We start from the raw sequence: 19,837 nt of genomic DNA, 5'->3' as shown, positions 1-19,837 counted from the left end.
TGGGGACATGTGATCCCTTTTTGCAACCTTCTGACAAGAAAAGTCAATAGGGAAGCTCGATTCACTTAAACAACTGGGCTATTGATTTAACTACTGCAGTGATTCACTTAACTATTGCAGCAAGAAAGGTGGTTAAAATGGGGCAAAATTCACCCAACAGCTGTCTTGCTTAGCAACAGAAATGTTAGGCTCAGTTGTCGTTGTAAATCGAGAATTATCTGTAATTTTTTAAAATACGCTTTAATTTGTATATTCAGCCATCATCACCAGTGAAGCATGAAGAGTGAACCTATCCAGTGAGGCCTAATCAAACAGACCACAATGAACAAAAACATAACAAAGTGCGACTTAGCCATTAAGCTTAATATGCAGATTGATTCATTATAGTCTGTTTAGGAAGACATGTTCAAGGAAAATTAAATTTCAGCTGGTATCAAACCTTATTAATATAATCATAGCAACAGATAGTGAATGATTCTTCACTGATTGGGCTAGGAGTAATTTCCTGGATATATTATTTAATTGGATATGCTGATTCCTTTATGACTTTTGTCCTCAGGCTGCGTCCAGATGAAAACTGTGGTGGACAGGCTAAGCGCTTCAAGCAGGAGGTAAGTGAAAAAGATACGCTATATGTGTATGCACAGGAGACAAAAGGCAGAGAAATGTTTTGAGTTTTTAGAGAAAAGTATTTATTTATTTATTTTGTCAAGCGTATATATGATTACAGACAAAGTATAAACATTATTGTGAATACATAAGAGGTATAGGCATGGTTATGAGTACTGTACATAAGAGAGTTACAAATACATGGGGACATTAAGACAGTACTTGTGCACTTATGCATGCCCCTTACAGACCTCTTAGAAATGGGGTGAGGTCAAAGATAGTCAGTCTAAGATTAAAGTTTTGTGAGATTGGAGAAGAAACTACAGTCAGATAAAGTATTCCAGGCATTGGCCTCTCTGTTGTTGAAGTTGAATTTTTTGCAATCATGTTTGGAGTGGTTTATGTTAAGTTTGTATGTATTGCGAGATTCTGTATTGTTGTGGTTGAAGCTGAAGTAGTTTTTATTTATTTATTTATTTATTTTTATTTATTTATTTTGTCCAATACACAATGAGGGTTTTAGTGGGTATATATCTATATACACATAGTAAAATACATGATGAAGGTTATAGGGGAGATACTCATAGTAAAATATATCTAAGAAATAATAGAAAAGAAGGTATAGGAATAGAACAAATCAATGAAAGAATAGAAGAAGAGATATAGGAATAGAAGAAAGGTATAGGAGATATAGGAGAGCAATAGGCCAGGGAATGGAAGGCACTCTAGTGCACTTGTACTCACCCCTTTGACAGGTAGGACATTGTAGCATATAATTTTGTGTGCTGCACTTAGGTCAGATCGAAAGCGTCATAGTTCTAAATTTTCCAGACCCCAAATTTCAAGTCTGGTGGCACAAGGTATTCTGTTAGGAACAGAGGAGCAGAGGATTCTTTTTGTGAAATATCTCTCAATTGTATTAATGTCCAATATATAGGGCGGATTCCAGACAGATGAATTGTATTTGAGAATTGGTCTAGCAAATGTTTTATATGCTCTAGTTAAAAGTACAATATTACCAGAGAAGTAGCCCCGCAAGATTAGGTTAACCACTCTTAATGCTCTGGCATTTAGATCATTAGAGATGAGTACTCCAAAGTCTTTAACTGAGTGAAGATCATCATCAAAGTCATAATCATCTAGTTCAGTGATGGCAAACCTATGGCAGGGGTGCCACAGATGGCATGCAGAACCATTTCTGCTGGCACGTGAGCCACTGCCTTAGCTCACCTCTAATGTGCATGTGTGTGCTGGCCAGCTGATTTTTGGCTGATGCAGAGGCTCTGGCAGGGAATTTTTGGCTTCCAGAGAGCCTCCGGAGAGATAGGGGAAACTGTTTTTACCCTCCTCTGGCTCCAGGGAAGCCTTTGGAGCCTGGGAAGGGTGAAATACGAGCCTACTGGGCCCCCCAGAAGTTGGGAAACAGGCAGTTTCCGGCCTCCAGAGGGTGTCCAGGGGGGCGGAGGAAGCTGTTTTTGCCCTCCCCAGGCTTTGAATTATGGGTTTGGGCACTCGTGCATGCACAATAGCATGCTTTTGCCTTTCCCTAGCCCCAGGAGCACTCCTCAGAGTTCCCAGATGCTATGTGTGCCCCGTTGTTTGCAAAAACAGCTGAAAAACATTTTTGTGAAAAATGGAGTGCAGAGTGTTTGGGAGGCCTGCAGAAACCCCTCTCTTTTTGCAAAAAACGGGGTCCAAAGGGTTTTAGAAGCTTGCTTACTTCTGGGGTTTTGAAAAGACCAGAACTTTTTTTCCTTTCTTACCTCTTTGAAATACACCGGTATTATCTTGTACACCGCTGCATCTTATAGTCCAAAAAATACAGTACCTAGCAGAGAAAGACAATTCTGATTTGTTTGTGGGGAGAGTGGTCACCCATTTTTGCCTGATTGGCTGGCCACATGTTTTTGTTTGTGTCCCCAGTTCTCACACTTGCAATATGCCTAAGGGCTGGGCAAAAAGAGAGAGGAAAAAATGCTACAACCAGAATAATTCAGTTTTACAAGCACCTTACCTCTCATCTCTCTACCCAGAAATTAGGATTAATTTAAAATTACCCTTCTCTTATGAGTTCAGATAAGACCAGATAAGTCCAGATAAGACTAATGTTAGTAAAAATCGTTTTTTATCTTAGATCAGGGGTGTCAAACCTGCGGCATCACGTTGTCATGTGACATATCAGGACTTTTCCCCCCTTTGCTAAAACGGGGGGGGGGGGGGGCGGGGTAGGTGTGGCCTGTGAATGACACATCCAGCCCATGCAGGTCTTAGATAAAGAATATGGTAAAGGTGTGAGTCCAGATTTCTCAGCAATCTAGCTTTGTGACAACATCTTCCTTTGGTCTATGGGTCCTTGAAGAACTAGGAGAATTCTCTGGGTTTACTAGTTGGCAGCTTTTAATTTCAAGAATAAGGCAACAGATCTCTCTCTCTCTTTCTCTCTCTCTCTCTCTCTCTCTCTCTCACACACACACACACAGAGACACACATCTGGCTATATTGGTGTATATGTACATTTCTGAATAACAAATGAATATATATTTAACCTGTATTATTCATTACATTATGAATACATTCTTCATTGCATGTATTATACACTGCTCAAAAAATAAACACTCAAACAACACATCCTAGATCTGACTGAATGAAATATTCTCATTGAATGCTTTGTTCTGTACAAAATTGAATTTGCACAACAGCAGGTGAAATTGATTGTCAATCAGTGTTGCTTCCTAAGTGGACAGTTTGATTTCATGGAAGTTTGATTTACTTGGAGTTACATTCTGTTGTTTAAGTGTTCCCTTCATTTTTTTGAGCAGTGTATGATCATTACCTGTGGGATTTCATTGATGCATGAAAGCTGAGGAATCTAAAATTGCTTCCAGCCACATTTTCAACCAGCTGTGACTTTGGTCATGAATTGAATGTGTGAACTTTGCCTTAGAGTGGAGACGGTGCTACTTAACACATGCGCAACAGAAAACATCAGTTCTGTGTTTTAATTGTTCTACTGAATGAGACAAGCATAATGCCTACCTGAAATTTGCAAGCATGCTCTCTAGCAATTTAGAGAGGGGGAGAGTGGATTATAGGGTTTTGGGAAACAGGATGCACTTCCTGCCAATTCAGGAGATTGAGGGTCCTCTTTAATTGAGGCATTTTAAAATAATTACATAGTAGTCCTGACAGGGAGTAGGCAGATTAGAAGGAAACAGGCTAAAAAGAGATGAAGGCTACCATTTCCTTTTGCGCTGAACTCTGGCCAAAACTCCTTTAAATAAAAAATAAAAAAATCCCAAACCAAAGTCTCCATGTTATCCTTTTATCAAATTCTTACCCCACCCTTCTAGTATAATTTGTAATTAAATGGAAATTAATACAAGTACAATTAAATGCAGGAGGAAATGTCGTACTAATCCATATACAATGTGGTCCCAGGCAATACAACTGCTGGTAAATCAACATTACAAACTATACAAGCATATACTTGTCACATATGTGTCAGATAGTTCCAAGGTTATATTTTGGCTACATTATTTCATAACATTTATTGCTTGCAGTAAAAAAAAAAAGTATCATTCCTTTTCAGTTTTGAAGTTCAGGAGGAGAAAGTGAAATGGCCAGACAGCCCTTTTATTTTTCTTGGCAATTCTCCCAATAGGCTGCAGAACACAGTCGCCCTGAGCTTCCTTTGGTCTGCAAACCCTTCCTTCCTCCATACCGATCCAGCATAGAAGAAGACACAGCCAGCTTGTCTGGAGAAAGCTTAGATGGACATCCGCAAGGTGAATGTTCTGGGCTGTACGGGAGTTTTCTGTGGGTATCGACTGTGGAACTAGACTGTAAAATTATGAAAGAGGCTTTGTTTCTTGGCAGGCTTCACGCACAAAGTGATGTCATTCCCGTTTGTAGAATCCATCTTGTCTCTGGAACAGTGCCTCACACTTTAACCCTAACTACAAATGGAAGCTGTAATTTTGTACATTTTATTACACTTTCACTCTGTCTGGCTTGCTGTGTGACCATGACATAAACAAAAGTACAGTAATCGCTACTTTACAGTTCACCTTTTGCGGATTTGCTATTTCACGGATTTTCAAAGGGGGCTTAAATCCATTAAATCCATTGAAAATTTTGAATCCAGTAAAAATTCATAAAATTCTTCTACAGTACTACTGTACTCTATTAAAGAAACTGGTAGGCTATCACATATACAGTGATCCCTCTATTATCGCGAGGGTTCCGTTCCAAGACCCCTCGCGATAATCGATTTTTCGCGATGTAGGGTTGCGGAAGTAAAAACACCATCTGCGCATGCGCGCCGTTTTTTCCTATGGCCGCGCATGTGTAGATGGTGGAGTTTGCGTTCCCCGCCGCCCACGCAAAGGGGAAAACCGATTCGGCTCCTCGCTGCTGCTGCGCTACCGAGCACATCAGCTGCTGGGCGGCCGAAGGAACCTTCCCTGGGTCTTCCCGGCCGCCCACGCAAAGGGGAAACCCCGGCTCCTCGCTGATGCCCCCGCTCGCCCGCCCGCCGCCCGCCAGCAAGAGAGGGAGAGATAGAGAAAGAGAGAGAAGGAAAGAAAGAGATGAGAGAGGGAGGGAGGGAGTGTGAGAGAGGAAGAAGCAAGATAGAGAAAGAGAGAGAGAGAAAGAAAGATGAGAAAGGAAGGAAGAGAGTGACGTCATCGGTGAAAAAATCGCGATACATAGCGTTTCGTGAAGATCGAGATCGCGAAACTCGAGGGATCACTGTAGTTCCAGCTGAGAAACATTATACAATGATTGTTTTTTAAAAAGTCCAAATACTCATTAAATACATAAAAAACTATCTTTCCTCTACTTCACGGAAATTCTGCGGAGAGGGGCGGCATACAAATTTAATAAATAATAATAATAATAATAATAATAATAATAATAATTCATTTTTCATGGGTGGTCCTGGAACGCATCCCCCGCAAAAAACGAGGGATCACTGTATTATTAATTTCATTGCTTTATGGAAGAAACCATGATTGGCTAGGTTTATATAGCATACTAAGCCATGAATCATAGTCTATAAATCAGAATGTCTGGGTTTACACATTCCGGAAACCAAAATTAAACAAACGACATGATAGTTTAAATATGATGAGTGTACCAAAGCCAGCTTTCTTCAAGTGAGGTGATACTTAGCTTTAATTAGATTTCCATACTTTAGTATGTTTTCTCTTCCTTTTTTCCTTTGTTATTTCTCCCTCTTCCTTTTCCCCTCTTCTTTTAAATACAAATATTCCACTCTATGTTTTACTTTGCTGTATCTTTGTTATAGTTGTGTCATAATAGTCTTAATCCAATCCAAATAAGCCCTGGCAAGGCTTCAGCAAGTATTAACGTGATGTAAATTAGCATAGCTTTACAGTCTTACAGTTGTTTATAAATTCTAGTTTTATGAGAATTTATAGCCTTGTAAAGTTATCTGTACTAATTATTTATTGTGTTTAGATTATTCATTGCAATTATAGGAATATTTATAGGCTTGTTTTGTATTTTAATAGCTCTAGTCTACGATTTAAACTTTACATCTTTTTTTTATTTACCTCAATGTAAACTATGTTGACTTTTTCTTTTTACATAACTTTCAATGATGCAGTTCGCCTTTCTCCAGAATCCAGTTAGCACTTCTGTGCTTTTGGTTTAGTTTGTCAAGACTGAGCAAGAGAACCTTGTACAGGTAGTCCTCAATTTACAACCATAGTTGAGCCCAAAATTTCTGTTGCTAAGTGAGACATTTATTAAGTGAGTTTTGCCCCATTTTATGACCTTTTTTGACTGTTAGGCGAATCACTGCAATTGGTAAGTTAATAACACAGTTGTTAAGTGAATCTATCTTCCCTGTTGACTTTGCTTGTCAGGAGGTCAAAAAAGGGGATCATGTAACCATGAGATTTTGCATACCATCGTAACTATGAATCAGCTGCCAAGTGTCTAAATTTTGATGCTGCAACAGTGTAAATATGAAAAACGGTCATGTCGCTTGTTTCAGAGCTGTTGTAACCTCGAACGGTCACTAAATAAGCTGTTGTAAATTGAGGATTATCTGTACATTCTAAGAATAGAGGTAAAATAGGAAAAAAAGAGAATACCACAGAACAGAAAGTATATTGTTCAACATATCTCTTTATTGTCATCAGCTACCTGTTAAAGTAGCACTGTTCTTTTAAATAGCAATCTAAAATGAGTACAGTGATACCTCGTCTTACAAACACCTCGTCATACAAACCTTTTGAGATACAAACCCGAGGTTTAAGATTTTTTTGCCTCTTCTTACAAACTGTTTTCACCTTACAAACACACCGCCGCCGCTGGAATGTCCTGCCTCCAGACTTCCGTTGCCAGCGAAGCACCCGTTTTTGTGCTGCTGGGATTCCGCTGAGGCTCCCCTCCATTGGAAACCCCACCTCCGGACTTCCGTGTTTTTGATGCTGCAGGGAAATCCCAGCAGGGGAATCCCAGCAGCGCAAAAACGGGCGCTTCACTGGCAACAGAAGTTCGGAGGTGGGGTTTCCCAGTGAGGGGAGCCTCAGTGAAATCGCAGCATCGCAAAAACACAGAGGTCCAGAGGTGGGGTTTTGAGGACTTCGGTGTTTTTGCGATGCTGCAATTTCACTGCTGCTCCCTTTGCTAGAAAACCCCACCTCCTGACTTCCATTGCCAGCGAAGCGCTTGTTTTTGCGATGCTGGGATTCCCTTGCTGGGATTCCCCTGCAGCATTGCAAAAACACAGAAGTCTGGAGGTGGGGTCTCCCATGGAGGGGAGCCTCAGGGGAATCCCAGCAGCACAAAAACAGGCGCTTCGGCTGGCAAAAGGGGTGAATTTTGGGCTTCCACGCATTAATCGTTTTTCCATTGATTCCTATGGGAAACTTTGTTTCATCTTACAAACTTTTCACCTTAAGAACCTCGTCCTGGAACCAATTAAGTTTGTAAGACAAGGTATCACTGTACTAGTACAAGTAATAGAGTAAATGTTTTAATAGTTTTGGAGAACTTAAATTATTTATTTATTTATTCTCCCATAAAAAGCAATGTTTTTTCCAATTTGACAACTTCAAAATTTAGCATGCCGGCTGAGGAATTCTGGGAGTTGAAGCCCGCACATTTTAAAGTCCCCGAGTTTAAAAAGCACCAGATTAAAGAAATATATCTTCACTTTTTTCTATGCAAAGTTGATAACCCTTTATGGAAAACACACATTCTCTAAGGCAGTGTTTTTCAACCAGTGTGCCGCGGCACACTAGTGTGCCGTGGAACATGGTCAGGTGTGCTGCAAGAGGGGAGAGAGAAAGAGAAAGAAAGCAAGAGAGAGAGAGAGAGAGAAAGCAAGAGAGAAAAATAAAGTGAGAGAGAGAGAGAAAGCAAGCAAGAGAGAGAGACAGAGAGAGAAAGAGAGAGAGGGAGAGAGAAAAAGAAAGAAAGCAAGAGAGAAAGAGAGAGAAAGACAGAGAGAGAGAGAGAGGGAGAGAGAAAGAGAAAGAAAGCAAGAGAGAAAGAGAGAGAGAGAGAGAGAGAGAGAGAGAAAGAGAGAGGGGGAGAGAGAAAGAGAGAGGGGGAGAGAGAAAGAGAAAGAAAGCAAGAGAGAAAGAGAGAGAGAGAGGGAGAGAGAAAGAGAAAGAAAGCAAGAGTGAAAGAGAGAGAGAGACAGAGAGAGAGAGAGAAAGAGAGAGGGGGAGAGAGAAAGAGAGAGGGAGAGAGAAAGAGAAAGAAAGCAAGAGAGAAAGAGAGAGAGAGAGAGAGAAAGAGAGAGGGGGAGAGAGAAAGAGAAAGAAAGCAAGAGAGAAAGAGAGAGAGAGAGGGAGAGAGAAAGAGAAAGAAAGCAAGAGTGAAAGAGAGAGAGAGACAGAGAGAGAGAGAAAGAGAGAGGGGGAGAGAGAAAGAGAGAGGGAGAGAGAAAGAGAAAGAAAGCAAGAGAGAAAGAGAGAGAGAGAGAGAGAAAGAGAGAGGGGGGAGAGAGAAAGAGAAAGAAAGCTAGAGAGAAAGAGAAAGAGAGAGAGACAGAAGGAGAGGAAGGGAGAGAGAGAGAGAAATGAGAGAAAAAAGGGGAGAAAAAAGAGAAATGAGAAAATGATTGAGGCAGAGAATGTGAGGAAAGAGAGAAACAAAAGAGAGAGAGAAGTGACTCTTGATTTAAAGTATATAATAAAAAGCACCCAAAGAATAAGAGAGGGAACCCCCCCCCAGGCCTCACCTGTTTTTGGAAATGGTTCAAGAGTGTGTACACACACACACACACACACAAAGGGGGATAATATGTATAATATGTACTTTCTTAGAGTGTCATTTTGTGTCATTCTGGTTGGTGGTGTGCCCCAGGATTTTGTAAATGTAAAAAATGTGCCACGGCTCAAAAAAGGTTGAAAATCACTGCTCTAAGGTTCACCTCACCCTTCCCATCCCTCACAGACTATCCAGGAAAAAGTGTTGCATTTCCTCCAGGGAAGTAAGGCGATGGGAAGGATACTTGAAGAACCTCAATCTGCCTTCCTGTTCTCTCTCTCCCTCCCTCTCTCTCTCTGTCACACACTTTTAAATACAACTCAGCATGTGTGTGTGTGTGTGTATTAGTAATTATCATCTTTGAGTGATGAACATCTCGCTGTTAACTGGATCCTCAGATATTTTACCTCTTTAGCCACCCAAACATCTAATTGTCCTTTTTTTCTGTCATGTTCTTCGTAATCAATTTAGTTTTATCTTTATTAATTTTAAGTCCCGTTACTTGTCCATATTTTTCAATTTGTGATAAAAGCTTCAAGCCTGAAGTTAGTGGATTTTCAAGTATAAATACCAAATCATCAGCAAAAGCTTGCAATTTACATTCTTGATTTCTTATTTTAAGTCCTGTAATCTGGTGATATAGAAACATAGAAACATAGAAACGTAGAAGACTGACGGCAGAAAAAGACCTCCTGGTCCATCTAGTCTGCCCTTATACTATTTTCTGTATTTTATCTTAGGATGGATATATGTTTATCCCAGGCATGTTTAAATTCAGTTACTGTGGATTTATCTACCACGTCTGCTGGAAGTTTGTTCCAAGGATCTACTACTCTTTCAGTAAAATAATATTTTCTCATATTGCTTTTGATCTTTCCCCCAACTAACTTCAGATCTGATCTAATATTTCTCTTTAAAACTTCCAAAGTCAAAATGAATAATATTTGATAACTCCAGAGTCACACATAAGCAACCCCTTGAGAGCCAACTTTTCCCTGTTACCTTTAGGCCTATTCTAGCCGATAGAAGCTCAGGACAGATTATTTGAGAGCAGATTTAATACCTTTTACTTAAAGGCATGTCTTTGCCCTCCTGATTCTTTTCTTGCACAGCTACTGGGTCTTGTCCCCGACTTACGCCACCCCCCAACACCACTTCTGATGCACTGCTGAGTCTCCCGCCACATGGGTTGTGGAGCCGTCACATCCTGCAGCAGACACTGATGGATGAAGGGCTGCGATTGGCCCGGCTGGTATCCCATGAACGAGTGGGACGCCTCAGCCCATGTTTACAAGGAAAACCCCAGATGCCTGGTGAGTAGTTGCTTTCCCTTCCCTTTCCTCTTCTTCCTTTTCCTTTCCTTTCTTTCTTTTCCTTTCCTCTTCTTCCTTTTCCTTTCCTTTCTTTCCTCTTCTTCCTTTTCCTTTCCTCCTTTCCTTTCCTCTTCTTCCTTTTCCTTTCCTCCTTTCCTTTCTTTCCTCTTCTTCCTTTTCCTTTCCTCTTTTCCTTTCCTCTTCTTCCTTTTCCTTTCCTCCTTTCCTTTCCTCTTCTTCCTTTTCCTTTCCTTTCTTTCCTCTTCTTCCTTTTCCTTTCCTCCTTTCCTTTCCTCTTCTTCCTTTTCCTTTCCTCTTTTCCTTTCCTCTTCTTCCTTTTCCTTTCCTCCTTTCCTTTCCTTTCTTTCCTCTTCTTCCTTTTCCTTTCCTCCTTTCCTTTCGTCTTCTTCATTTTCCTTTCCTCTTTTCCTTTCCTCTTCTTCCTTTTCCTTTCCTCCTTTCCTTTCCTTTCTTTCCTCTTCTTCCTTTTCCTTTCCTCCTTTCCTTTCGTCTTCTTCATTTTCCTTTCCTCTTTTCCTTTCCTCTTCTTCCTTTTCCTTTCCTCCTTTCCTTTCCTTTCTTTCCTCTTCTTCCTTTTCCTTTCCTCCTTTCCTTTCCTCTTCTTCCTTTTCCTTTCCTCCTTTCCTTTCTTTCCTCTTCTTCCTTTTCCTTTCCTCCTTTCCTTTCTTTCCTCTTCTTCCTTTTCCTTTCCTCCTTTCCTTTCTTTCCTCTTCTTCCTTTTCCTTTCCTCCTTTCCTTTCTTTCCTCTTCTTCCTTTTCCTTTCCTCTTTTCCTTTCTTTCCTCTTCTTCCTTTTCCTTTCCTCTTTTCCTTTCTTTCCTCTTCTTCCTTTTCCTTTCCTCCTTTCCTTTCCTCTTCTTCCTTTTCCTTTCCTCCTTTCCTTTCTTTCCTCTTCTTCCTTTTCCTTTCCTCCTTTCCTTTCCTCTTCTTCCTTTTCCTTTCCTCCTTTCCTTTCTTTCCTCTTCTTCCTTTTCCTTTCCTCCTTTCCTTTCTTTCCTCTTCTTCCTTTTCCTTTCCTCTTTTCCTTTCTTTCCTCTTCTTCCTTTTCCTTTCCTCCTTTCCTTTCTTTCCTCTTCTTCCTTTTCCTTTCCTCCTTTCCTTTCCTCTTCTTCCTTTTCCTTTCCTCCTTTCCTTTCCTTTCTTTCCTCTTCTTCCTTTTCCTTTCCTCCTTTCCTTTCCTCTTCTTCCTTTTCCTTTCCTCTTTTCCTTTCCTCTTCTTCCTTTTCCTTTCCTCCTTTCCTTTCCTTTCTTTCCTCTTCTTCCTTTTCCTTTCCTCCTTTCCTTTCTTTCCTCTTCTTCCTTTTCCTTTCCTCCTTTCCTTTCTTTTCTTTTCTTCCTTTTCCTTTCCTCCTTTCCTTTCCTTTCTTTTCTTTTCTTCCTGGTATTAATTTTATTTATTTATTTATTTTATCGTATCTCCTCGACTTACAACTGTTATCTTAGTGACCATTTGAAGTGGCAACAGCACCAAAAAAAGTAAAGTATGGCCATTTTTCACATGTATGACTGTTAATGTTACATGTGACTGTCACATGATTTACATTTGATTGACTGACAGCTGACTCACATTTACGACGGGTTGCTGTCTCCTGGAGTCATATGATCTTTTACGAACACCTGACAAGCAAATTCAACGGGGAAGCCAGATTCACTTAACAACCATGTTCCTAACTTAAAAGCTGCTGTGATTCACTTAACAGATGTGTCCAGAAAAGTCATAAAATGGGACAAAACTCACATAACAAATGTCTTATTTAGCAACATAAATTTGGGCTCAATTGTATGTTGAGGACTAGCAGTATTTTTTAATTTAATTTTATAATTTGATATGTTTGTTGTCCGCCTTACTGTGAGGTGATTCTAGGTGGCTTATAACACTAAAAGCTATAAAACCATAAAAGACAAATACTTCTAAAAGCAATACAATAGAATTACAATCAAAAGTAAAATTATAGTTAAAAGAGGGGGAGGGAGCAGGATGTGCAGAAGGAGAGGTGGGATTTTCTCCTAAACCAGTAACAAAGAGTGTGATACTCCCCCATTGGGGCCTCAGGCCAACTGTCAGAGCCAGGTGTTCAAACCCTTATGGAGTATCAGAAGTGGGGGAGGGGATAGCAGATCTCACTTTGGACAGAGATGTTATAAAACGCAGGAGCCACAGCGGAAAAGACTCCTTGTGCTTCGTTTGAAATTTGATGGGCAGCAGAGGGCTGAGATGGCCAGAGGAAGTCTTGTCAGTGCTGACACAATAACATTATCCGGAAGCCTGGCAGGAGCAAAGAGATACAATTGAGAATGAGGAGAGCTTACAGTCTCCATCTTTATAAAGATCAGCTGCATATTATGAAGAAACCTTCACCATTTATTAAAGGCCAAAACTATTAAGTTTCCTTCAGGGAGCAGACTGAAAAGCTTGTATGTTGGTGTTAAAGAAACTGAAATCATACACTGCTCAAAAAAAATAAAGGGAACACATCCTAGATCTGAATGAATGAAATATTCTCATTGAATACTTTGTTCTTGTACAAAGTTGAATGTGCTGACAACAAAATGAAATTTATTGTCAATCAGTGTTGCTTCTTAAGTGGACAGTTTGATTTCACAGAAGTTTGATTTACTTGGAGTTATATTCTGTTGTTTCCTTTGTTTTTTTCAGCAGTATATGAGAGGAGGGGAAGAGGGACTTCAGTTTTTAAAAAGATTCACCATGTTACCCAAAATAAAGGTTACGGCTGGGTCAGGGGTGAGATCTACTTACCTTCCCTACCAGTTCGGGGTCACGCTAAAAGTGCTGGAACTGCTCGCTACGCTCACCTGCATGCCCCTATCACTTCTGGGTTACACTGGTCTGCGCATGTGCAGGAAGCTTTGTGCATGCACCAAGGGTTATTTTTACATAAATTTGGTTCCGGTGGATGGATTTCAAGCCGGAGGACCAGTTCTGGGGCGTGTCCAGCCGTCTGTTGCTGCCGGTCCAGTGAGCAGGGGAAAATTCCCACTAGCGATTCTAGCAAATTGGTCTGAACCGGCAGGAACCTACCTCTGCACTGGGTTCATCTTGCAGTTGTGACCTGGAATATGGAAAGAAGCAAATTGCATATCATTCAGAAAAGGCAAGCTATGTCAGCTTTACGGAGGCACAGGGCACTTTGGGGGCACTAAATGTATGTGGTTCAGAAACAGGATTGCAATCCAAGGCATCTTGTTACGTTTCTGGATTCTACCCAAAAGATTCTGGGGAAATGCTGGAAGCTCTGGGGAAAAAGACTGGAGCTCTATTACGACATACAGTTCTGATTTTATTTTAAAAGTTTCGTTAGTTGCCTTAAGTCCTCTTCAGATTCCAAAAGTGGGATAGAAATTGGGAGGGAAAATACATAGGAGACAGATTTACCTGGACTTTATTTTGCTGGCCTCCAAAGTGGACGTTTAGGTTGTGAAAAATGGGAGAAGCCATATTCATTGCAGGAAATCCTAGTTGGTGTTAAACATTAAAAGGTAAAGGTCCCCCTTGCACATATGTGCTAGTTGTTCCTGACTCTAGGGGCGGTGCTCATGTCCATTTTAAACCCGAAGAGCCAATACTGTCCGAATACTGTGGTCATGTGGCCGACATGACTAAACACCAAAGGTGCATGGAATGCTGTTACCTTCCCACCAAAGGCGGTCCCTATTTTTTCTACTTGCATTGTTTACATGCCTTCGAACTTCTAGGTTGGCAGAAGGTGGGACAAGTAACGGGCATTCACCCTGTTATGTGGCACTAGGGATTCAAACTGCTGAGCTGCCGACTTTTCAATTGACAAGCGCATCGTCTTAGCCACTGAGCCACTGCACTCCTTACCCCAACATTAATAGTCCTTTACAAGAGAAATAGCTACACAGTTGTCTTAACTTTCTCGATTAGTTAAAATTAGTTTTGAAAAGTATCAGTATGGGGATTTTTGGCTGACTGATTTTCATATATTGGGATTTTAGTTGTAATTTTTAATTCATTAGATTTGTTGTTGCATTGTTTATATTGTATCTTGTGAGCCACTCCGAGTCTCCAGAGAAGAGCGGCATTCAAATCTAAATAATATTAATATTAATATTAATATTATTATTATTATTAATAACAACAACAACAACAATAAACAACAAAACAACCACAAAACAACAACAGTAATGATTATAGTAATAGTAATTATATTATTGTTATTGTTATTGTTATTATTATTAATGTCAATACAACACAGCAAACGAGATCACTGCTGGATTTCGTATTTCACCAGTCTATTATTATTATTATTATTATTATTATTATTATTATTATTACTATTATTATTATTATTATTATTATTATTATTATTTTGATGGGGCAGAGACTATCCATAGGAACCTTGCTTATTTGTTTGTTTATTGTATTTATATGCCATCCCTCTCTGAGAACTCAGTAGCCATTGGAGAACAACAACAAAAATGAAAATTGGATTCCTTCAGAGCTGAAATAGCAAACCTATTGAGCTGTTTTTCCTTGTGCCAGATTATATGTTCATGACTGTTTTGAAATGGATCATGAAATTTTAACTTTTGATTTCTGTCTCTCTCTCTCTTTTTTTAGAGTTTGGGGAAACTCTTTCTGAGCGATGCCAGCCTCCAGCAGCACAGCCCGAGGCTAGAAGAAACAGCATTAAGGTGGAACCAGACACCAGCCGACAGTGAGAAGCAGTGACGGCCTTGCTCAGCCACTAAGCAATAATACTCCAGCCAGCTCTGAGCGTTAAGACAGGGGAGGGGGGAGGCTGTCCCCTGCATCACTCCCAGGGAGGCCTGTGGGACTTCCTCGCAGAAGAAGAAGCGAGCTGTCATACGAGCACAACCAACTCTTCACCTTGTTCTCTTCATGAAACGGAGAGCACGCTTTGTTTGGCTCAGAAACAGGACATCAACTGACGTAGGAAGAAAGCCTCCCCTCTTAATTTAACTCAGCACAGAAGGAGTGTGTGTATGTGTGTGCCCCTGGCTACAGTTGATAGCATGAGCTCAGGTAGACCGAATCTCTGGCCCTCTGATGGACTAATGGAAGGTCATACTTACCCACAGCCTTTCCTCCCACGTGAGACTTGAAACCGAGGGGTACATAGCCATTAAAAAAAAAAAGAGCACAGAAATATCCTGTACATATTTTATTGAAAGGCATATAAGTGATTGGCCATAAACAATACATCTTGTTCCCGAATCATCCCCATGCCTCCCATACTCTTCAACCACACACATAGAACATGAAAATAATGTCTGTCGCTGCCTTTCAGTCTTTGTCACAAATGTTTCCTGTATGCGCAGAAACTGCATCCCTAGGACTGTTCGTAGCACACACGCCCTGCAAAACCCATTTTGCAAATTGCAGTAGAAAGGATAAATCTTGATGTGACGGAAGGGGGGGGGGTAGATGTCATCAAAGACACCGGAGGTTACTATGCTATCTGTGTGACTAAGTAAAGTATGTAAATTGAATTAAATTCAGTTTTCGTGTCCCTCTCTCCTCCATTGGAATATGGTCCCAGTGGTCACTTTTAAGCCCAGGGATGGTCCTCCGACCAGAAGACCTGGGGTGTCTTAATGCCACGCATTTGGCACAGAATTTTCCTGGTTTTTTTTAATTGTGTATACCAGTGATGGCGAACCTATGGCATGGGTGCCACAGGTGGGACGCAGAGCCATATCTGCCGGCACATGAGCTATTGCCGTAGCTCAGCTCCAGCTTGCATGTGCATGCCGGCAAGCTGATTTTCGTCTTGTATGGAGGCTCTGGGTGGGCATTTTCAGCTCCCGGAGGGCCTCCGGGGGGGCAGGAGAGGGCGCTTTCGCCCTTCCTAGTCTCCAGGGAAGCCTTTGGAGCCTGAGAAGGGTGAAAAACAGGCCCACTAGAAGTTGGGAAACAGGCCATTTCCAGTCTCCAGTGGGGTGGGGAAGGACATTTTCACCCTCCCCGGGCATTGAATTATGGGTGTGGGCACTGGAGCATTCCTGCACACAAACAGGCTTTCGGCACCCGAAAAAGATTCACCATCACTGGTGTGTACAGTGCTGATAATATCCTTCTTACTTCTGTTGCTTGCTGATTTTATATTGTGGTTAATCATCAAAAGCATTGATTGCTGTTCAGCTGGATTTGGAACGCTTGGGGTTAGTTTGTTTCCTAGTGGCTCTCAGGAGGCTAGGAGTTTACCCCATTAAAAATAAGGATTGAACTGCTGCCATTTGGATATGGGCTCCCTAGCAACTGCATCCTAGCAGCAGTGCAAATTTGTGTTCAGGTAGTCCTTGACTTGCGACTGGCATTGAGCCTAAGATTTCTGCAGCCTAAGATGTTTGTTTCATGACTTTTCTTGACATATCTGTTCAGTGAATCACTGCTGTTGTTATGTTAGAAAAACAGCTGTTGGGTGAATCTGACTTTCCCATTGACTTGGCTTGTCAGAAGGTGTAAAAAAAGGGATGACAACCCTGGAACACTGCAACTGTCATAAATACAAAACAAGTTTCGAAGCGTCCAAATTTTGATCGTGTGACCTTGGGTTGTGCAAAAAATGGCTGCAAGTCCCTTTTTTTCCAGTGCCATTTAACTTTGAATGGTCATTAAATGAACTACCTGTATTCTATCAAAACTATTGATTCAGGGAGCTGAATTAATATCTGAATCTATCCCTTTTCTACCAGAATGCTTTGAATTTATAAAGGATCCAACAAAGGCGGAGGGGAGGCCTTGCCGGAACACCAGTTTCTCTCGGAACTCCCCTACTCTTTTCCTAAGGCTTCTCACTCCTATCCTCACAGCTTATTAATACAGGTAATGCTCAGCTTGCAACCACAACTGTGACCCGAATTTGTCTTGTGAAGCAAGCTAGTTGTGAAACGAATCATGCCTGATTTTATAAAATGTATAATTTTTGACACTGATATTAAGCAAACCACTGCAGTGAAGTAAATCCACCCCCCAGTGGAAGCTTCTGAGTAGGTCACAAATGATGATCATGTAACTCCGCTTCCCCCCCAAGACCCCATGCTGCAACCATCAAATAATATAGGCCAGTTTCCAAGTGCCAGAATTTTGATCACATGACATATGGGGTTGCTGTGACCATTGTTAAGTGCAAGGACTGGTTTTGTACGTCAACTTTTTTTCAGGGCCATTTTTAACAGGGATGGTTGTGTGTTGAGGATCACCTGTGCTTTTCTTCCCTACCATTTTGATTTTCTCTAAACGGGGAAGAGGTATGAATAGCAGAACCAGCGCCTTCACAGTGAGAAGTAAATGGGCTGATTTCTAACGACATGCAGAAAATGGAAGCTCCTGCGTGGATCTTCCATTTTGAAGCAGTTTTACAGAAAGTAAAATCAGCTAGTGAAAAATTACAGGCTTTTTGTAAGTCTGCTGGATGACTATCCCTTACTAGTTTCAGGTTCATGTCTGAACCCACAACAGTTTGGTTTATAATAACGGCTGTATTTGCTGAGATTTCTGAACGTGAATTAGATATTTCTGGAGTTACCACCTCTTGAGCGGAACAAGTTCAATTCGGTGCCCTGAATAAACACACATGCAACAGAGTCAAATTGTAATTCAATTTACTGCTCTAAGGAAGCATTAAAGGAATAGAAGAGCATTTCCTTCCAAGGCTTTCTCAGTCGTATAGTCCTCTTTTTTTGCTCAAGAAGTGAATGGGGAAATAGAGGTGATGCTGAAATTGAGAAAACCTTAAAAAGGAAGGGAATTAAGCCCTTGTCTGCCTCTGGGGCAGGAGAGAATCAGTTTCCCCTCCAGGGATTGTGCCTTCCCCGAGGCAAATAACATTCTTCCATTCTCCTTTGCTCCAGTAGTGAGTTGCTACCAGTTTGTGCAAGCTGTTGGTGGGAATTTGGCCCCGTTTTACTGAACTGTGAAGGCTGGCTTTCCACATCCCCCCAAATTGGTTCCCTGGTCACCACTACTTAAAAATGGCTGGCAAATAACCCTGTGGCCACGTGAAAGGCTTCTGCGCACGCGCAAAGGGTTAGTATCCAGATGTGATGTGCGCGTGCACTTACGATGCAAAATGTGCACTTCCAAACTGGTAGGAAAGGTAAGAGAAACCCACCCGTGCTTTGTTTATAATTACGGCATAATGATAGCATGAGATAAAGACAACAATATTAATCTTCAAAGCAATCTGAAAGCAACATTTGCTGGAACAAACTGACTTGCAAAACACACATTATTCAGATAAACCTTGGAACTCCAGTTGAGTTAAAATTAATACTCCACTGCTGTTAAGTCTCCCATCTCCTACCTTACTGCCTTTTTGTCTATAGGAAAACTAGCATCCTTTCGTTTGTAATGTATACAGTAGATTATTTTGTTATTTTGGAATAAAGTCTTATTTTATGGGTTATTTTATATTGCACCTTTTACCAGGAATTTGGCAAATGGAAATAGAGTCTGTACAAGAAATCTAGTATAACAGGTTGGGTTGTGCAGCTGATAATATAGCAGAAATATGAATTTTACATTATCCTACATAGTAAAATGGCACAGGTGTTGCATATCTCAAGAGCCCAAAATTCACTCTGGATCAGAAAAAAGGTGTAAAGAGTCTAGGCTCCATCGATTTCAGAGGAACTGCAAGCTGGCAAAACGGGCCCAAAATATTTTGCAGCAATTGGGTGAAAATTGAATCCTACCTACTGCACCACCACCCCCTACTCCAACAATGGACAAAAACCTAGAAGACTGCATTCACCACCATACCTAAGGCAGTAAGTTACTTTGGCAAATCATTAAAGGCAGGCCATGTGATGTTTTACACCTCTCCATTATTGCTCTTGTTTTAGCCTGAGATGGTCACCTCACTCTGCCTAACAATTCTGTAGGATATGGATAAGTGCTCTGTGGAACATTAAATTCTGGGAGGACATGATGGTGTCTTCTTCCAAAGGAGAAATGAAAAAATAACGACTCCACTGGGATATTTCCATTTGCCCAACTGACCCATCTCAATACATGTAAGAATCAGCGGCCCAACCAAGACTTCATTAATTGAACAAAGGCATTTTCTTCTGAAATTCCTGGTGAAATGTTTTCTGCCTTGGCTCCTGGTAATGATGAAAGTCATTGTGCTATAAGTGGAAAACTACCAGATCTCCCTTGCGATCCAGAGGTAACAGATAAGTGGTAAGGCACACAGAGAGGCTAGTGCATCATCCCCCTTCCCCAGATGTTACTGCCCACAGCCAAGGTGATGTGAGTGGGTGGGAGACCTTCTTGCTCTATGGCAATAGTAGGCAGAGCTATATCATGGCAAGTGTCTGGCTTGGCACACAACTGAAGTGGGTCTTAGTTCAAAAGACCTTGCAAAGATGAACAGGATGAAGTAGATACGCAAATGGGCCCAGGAGTAATTTTCTGTACACAGTAAGTCTTCTAGGTTACCAGCCATCACTGTTTATGTCCAGGCTTGATAGGGAGAAGAACATAAAAGGTCCATTAAAGTATCTCCAAGTATTAGAGGACAAGCAGATCACACTGGATTGTGGCAAAAGTGAAGGTGTAAGTCTTGGTCTGAATGGAGAAGCTGTTCAAGCTCTTCACTGGAAGGTGGGGACATGGTCTCAGGCACA

At 41.1% G+C, this 19,837-nt stretch overlaps 2 protein-coding genes across 4 annotated transcripts in view; one reads left to right on the top strand and one right to left on the bottom strand.

The window, feature by feature from the left end:
• NAB2 (NGFI-A binding protein 2) overlaps positions 1-15,699 on the top strand; it is a 27,461-nt gene extending 11,762 nt beyond the window's left edge. The window contains 4 exon segments of the mRNA XM_070740972.1: positions 560-611; positions 4,271-4,394; positions 9,978-10,178; positions 14,802-15,699. Of these exon segments, the coding sequence (XP_070597073.1) occupies positions 560-611; positions 4,271-4,394; positions 9,978-10,178; positions 14,802-14,902 (478 nt within the window). The 3' untranslated portion in view covers positions 14,903-15,699.
• The window catches only part of STAT6 (signal transducer and activator of transcription 6), a 121,362-nt gene continuing 116,878 nt past the window's right edge, over positions 15,354-19,837 (bottom strand). For all 3 annotated transcript variants that reach the window (XM_070740970.1, XM_070740971.1, XM_070740969.1), the window contains one exon: positions 15,354-19,837. In XM_070740970.1, the coding sequence (XP_070597071.1) occupies positions 19,738-19,837 (100 nt within the window). In that variant the 3' untranslated portion in view covers positions 15,354-19,737.

The sequence above is a fragment of the Erythrolamprus reginae genome, chromosome 2 (genome assembly GCF_031021105.1).
Source record: "Erythrolamprus reginae isolate rEryReg1 chromosome 2, rEryReg1.hap1, whole genome shotgun sequence".
Lineage (NCBI taxonomy): Eukaryota > Metazoa > Chordata > Lepidosauria > Squamata > Dipsadidae > Erythrolamprus > Erythrolamprus reginae.
The sequence above is the reverse complement of the archived record's forward strand: the minus strand, read 5'-3'. Positions and strand labels throughout refer to the sequence as shown.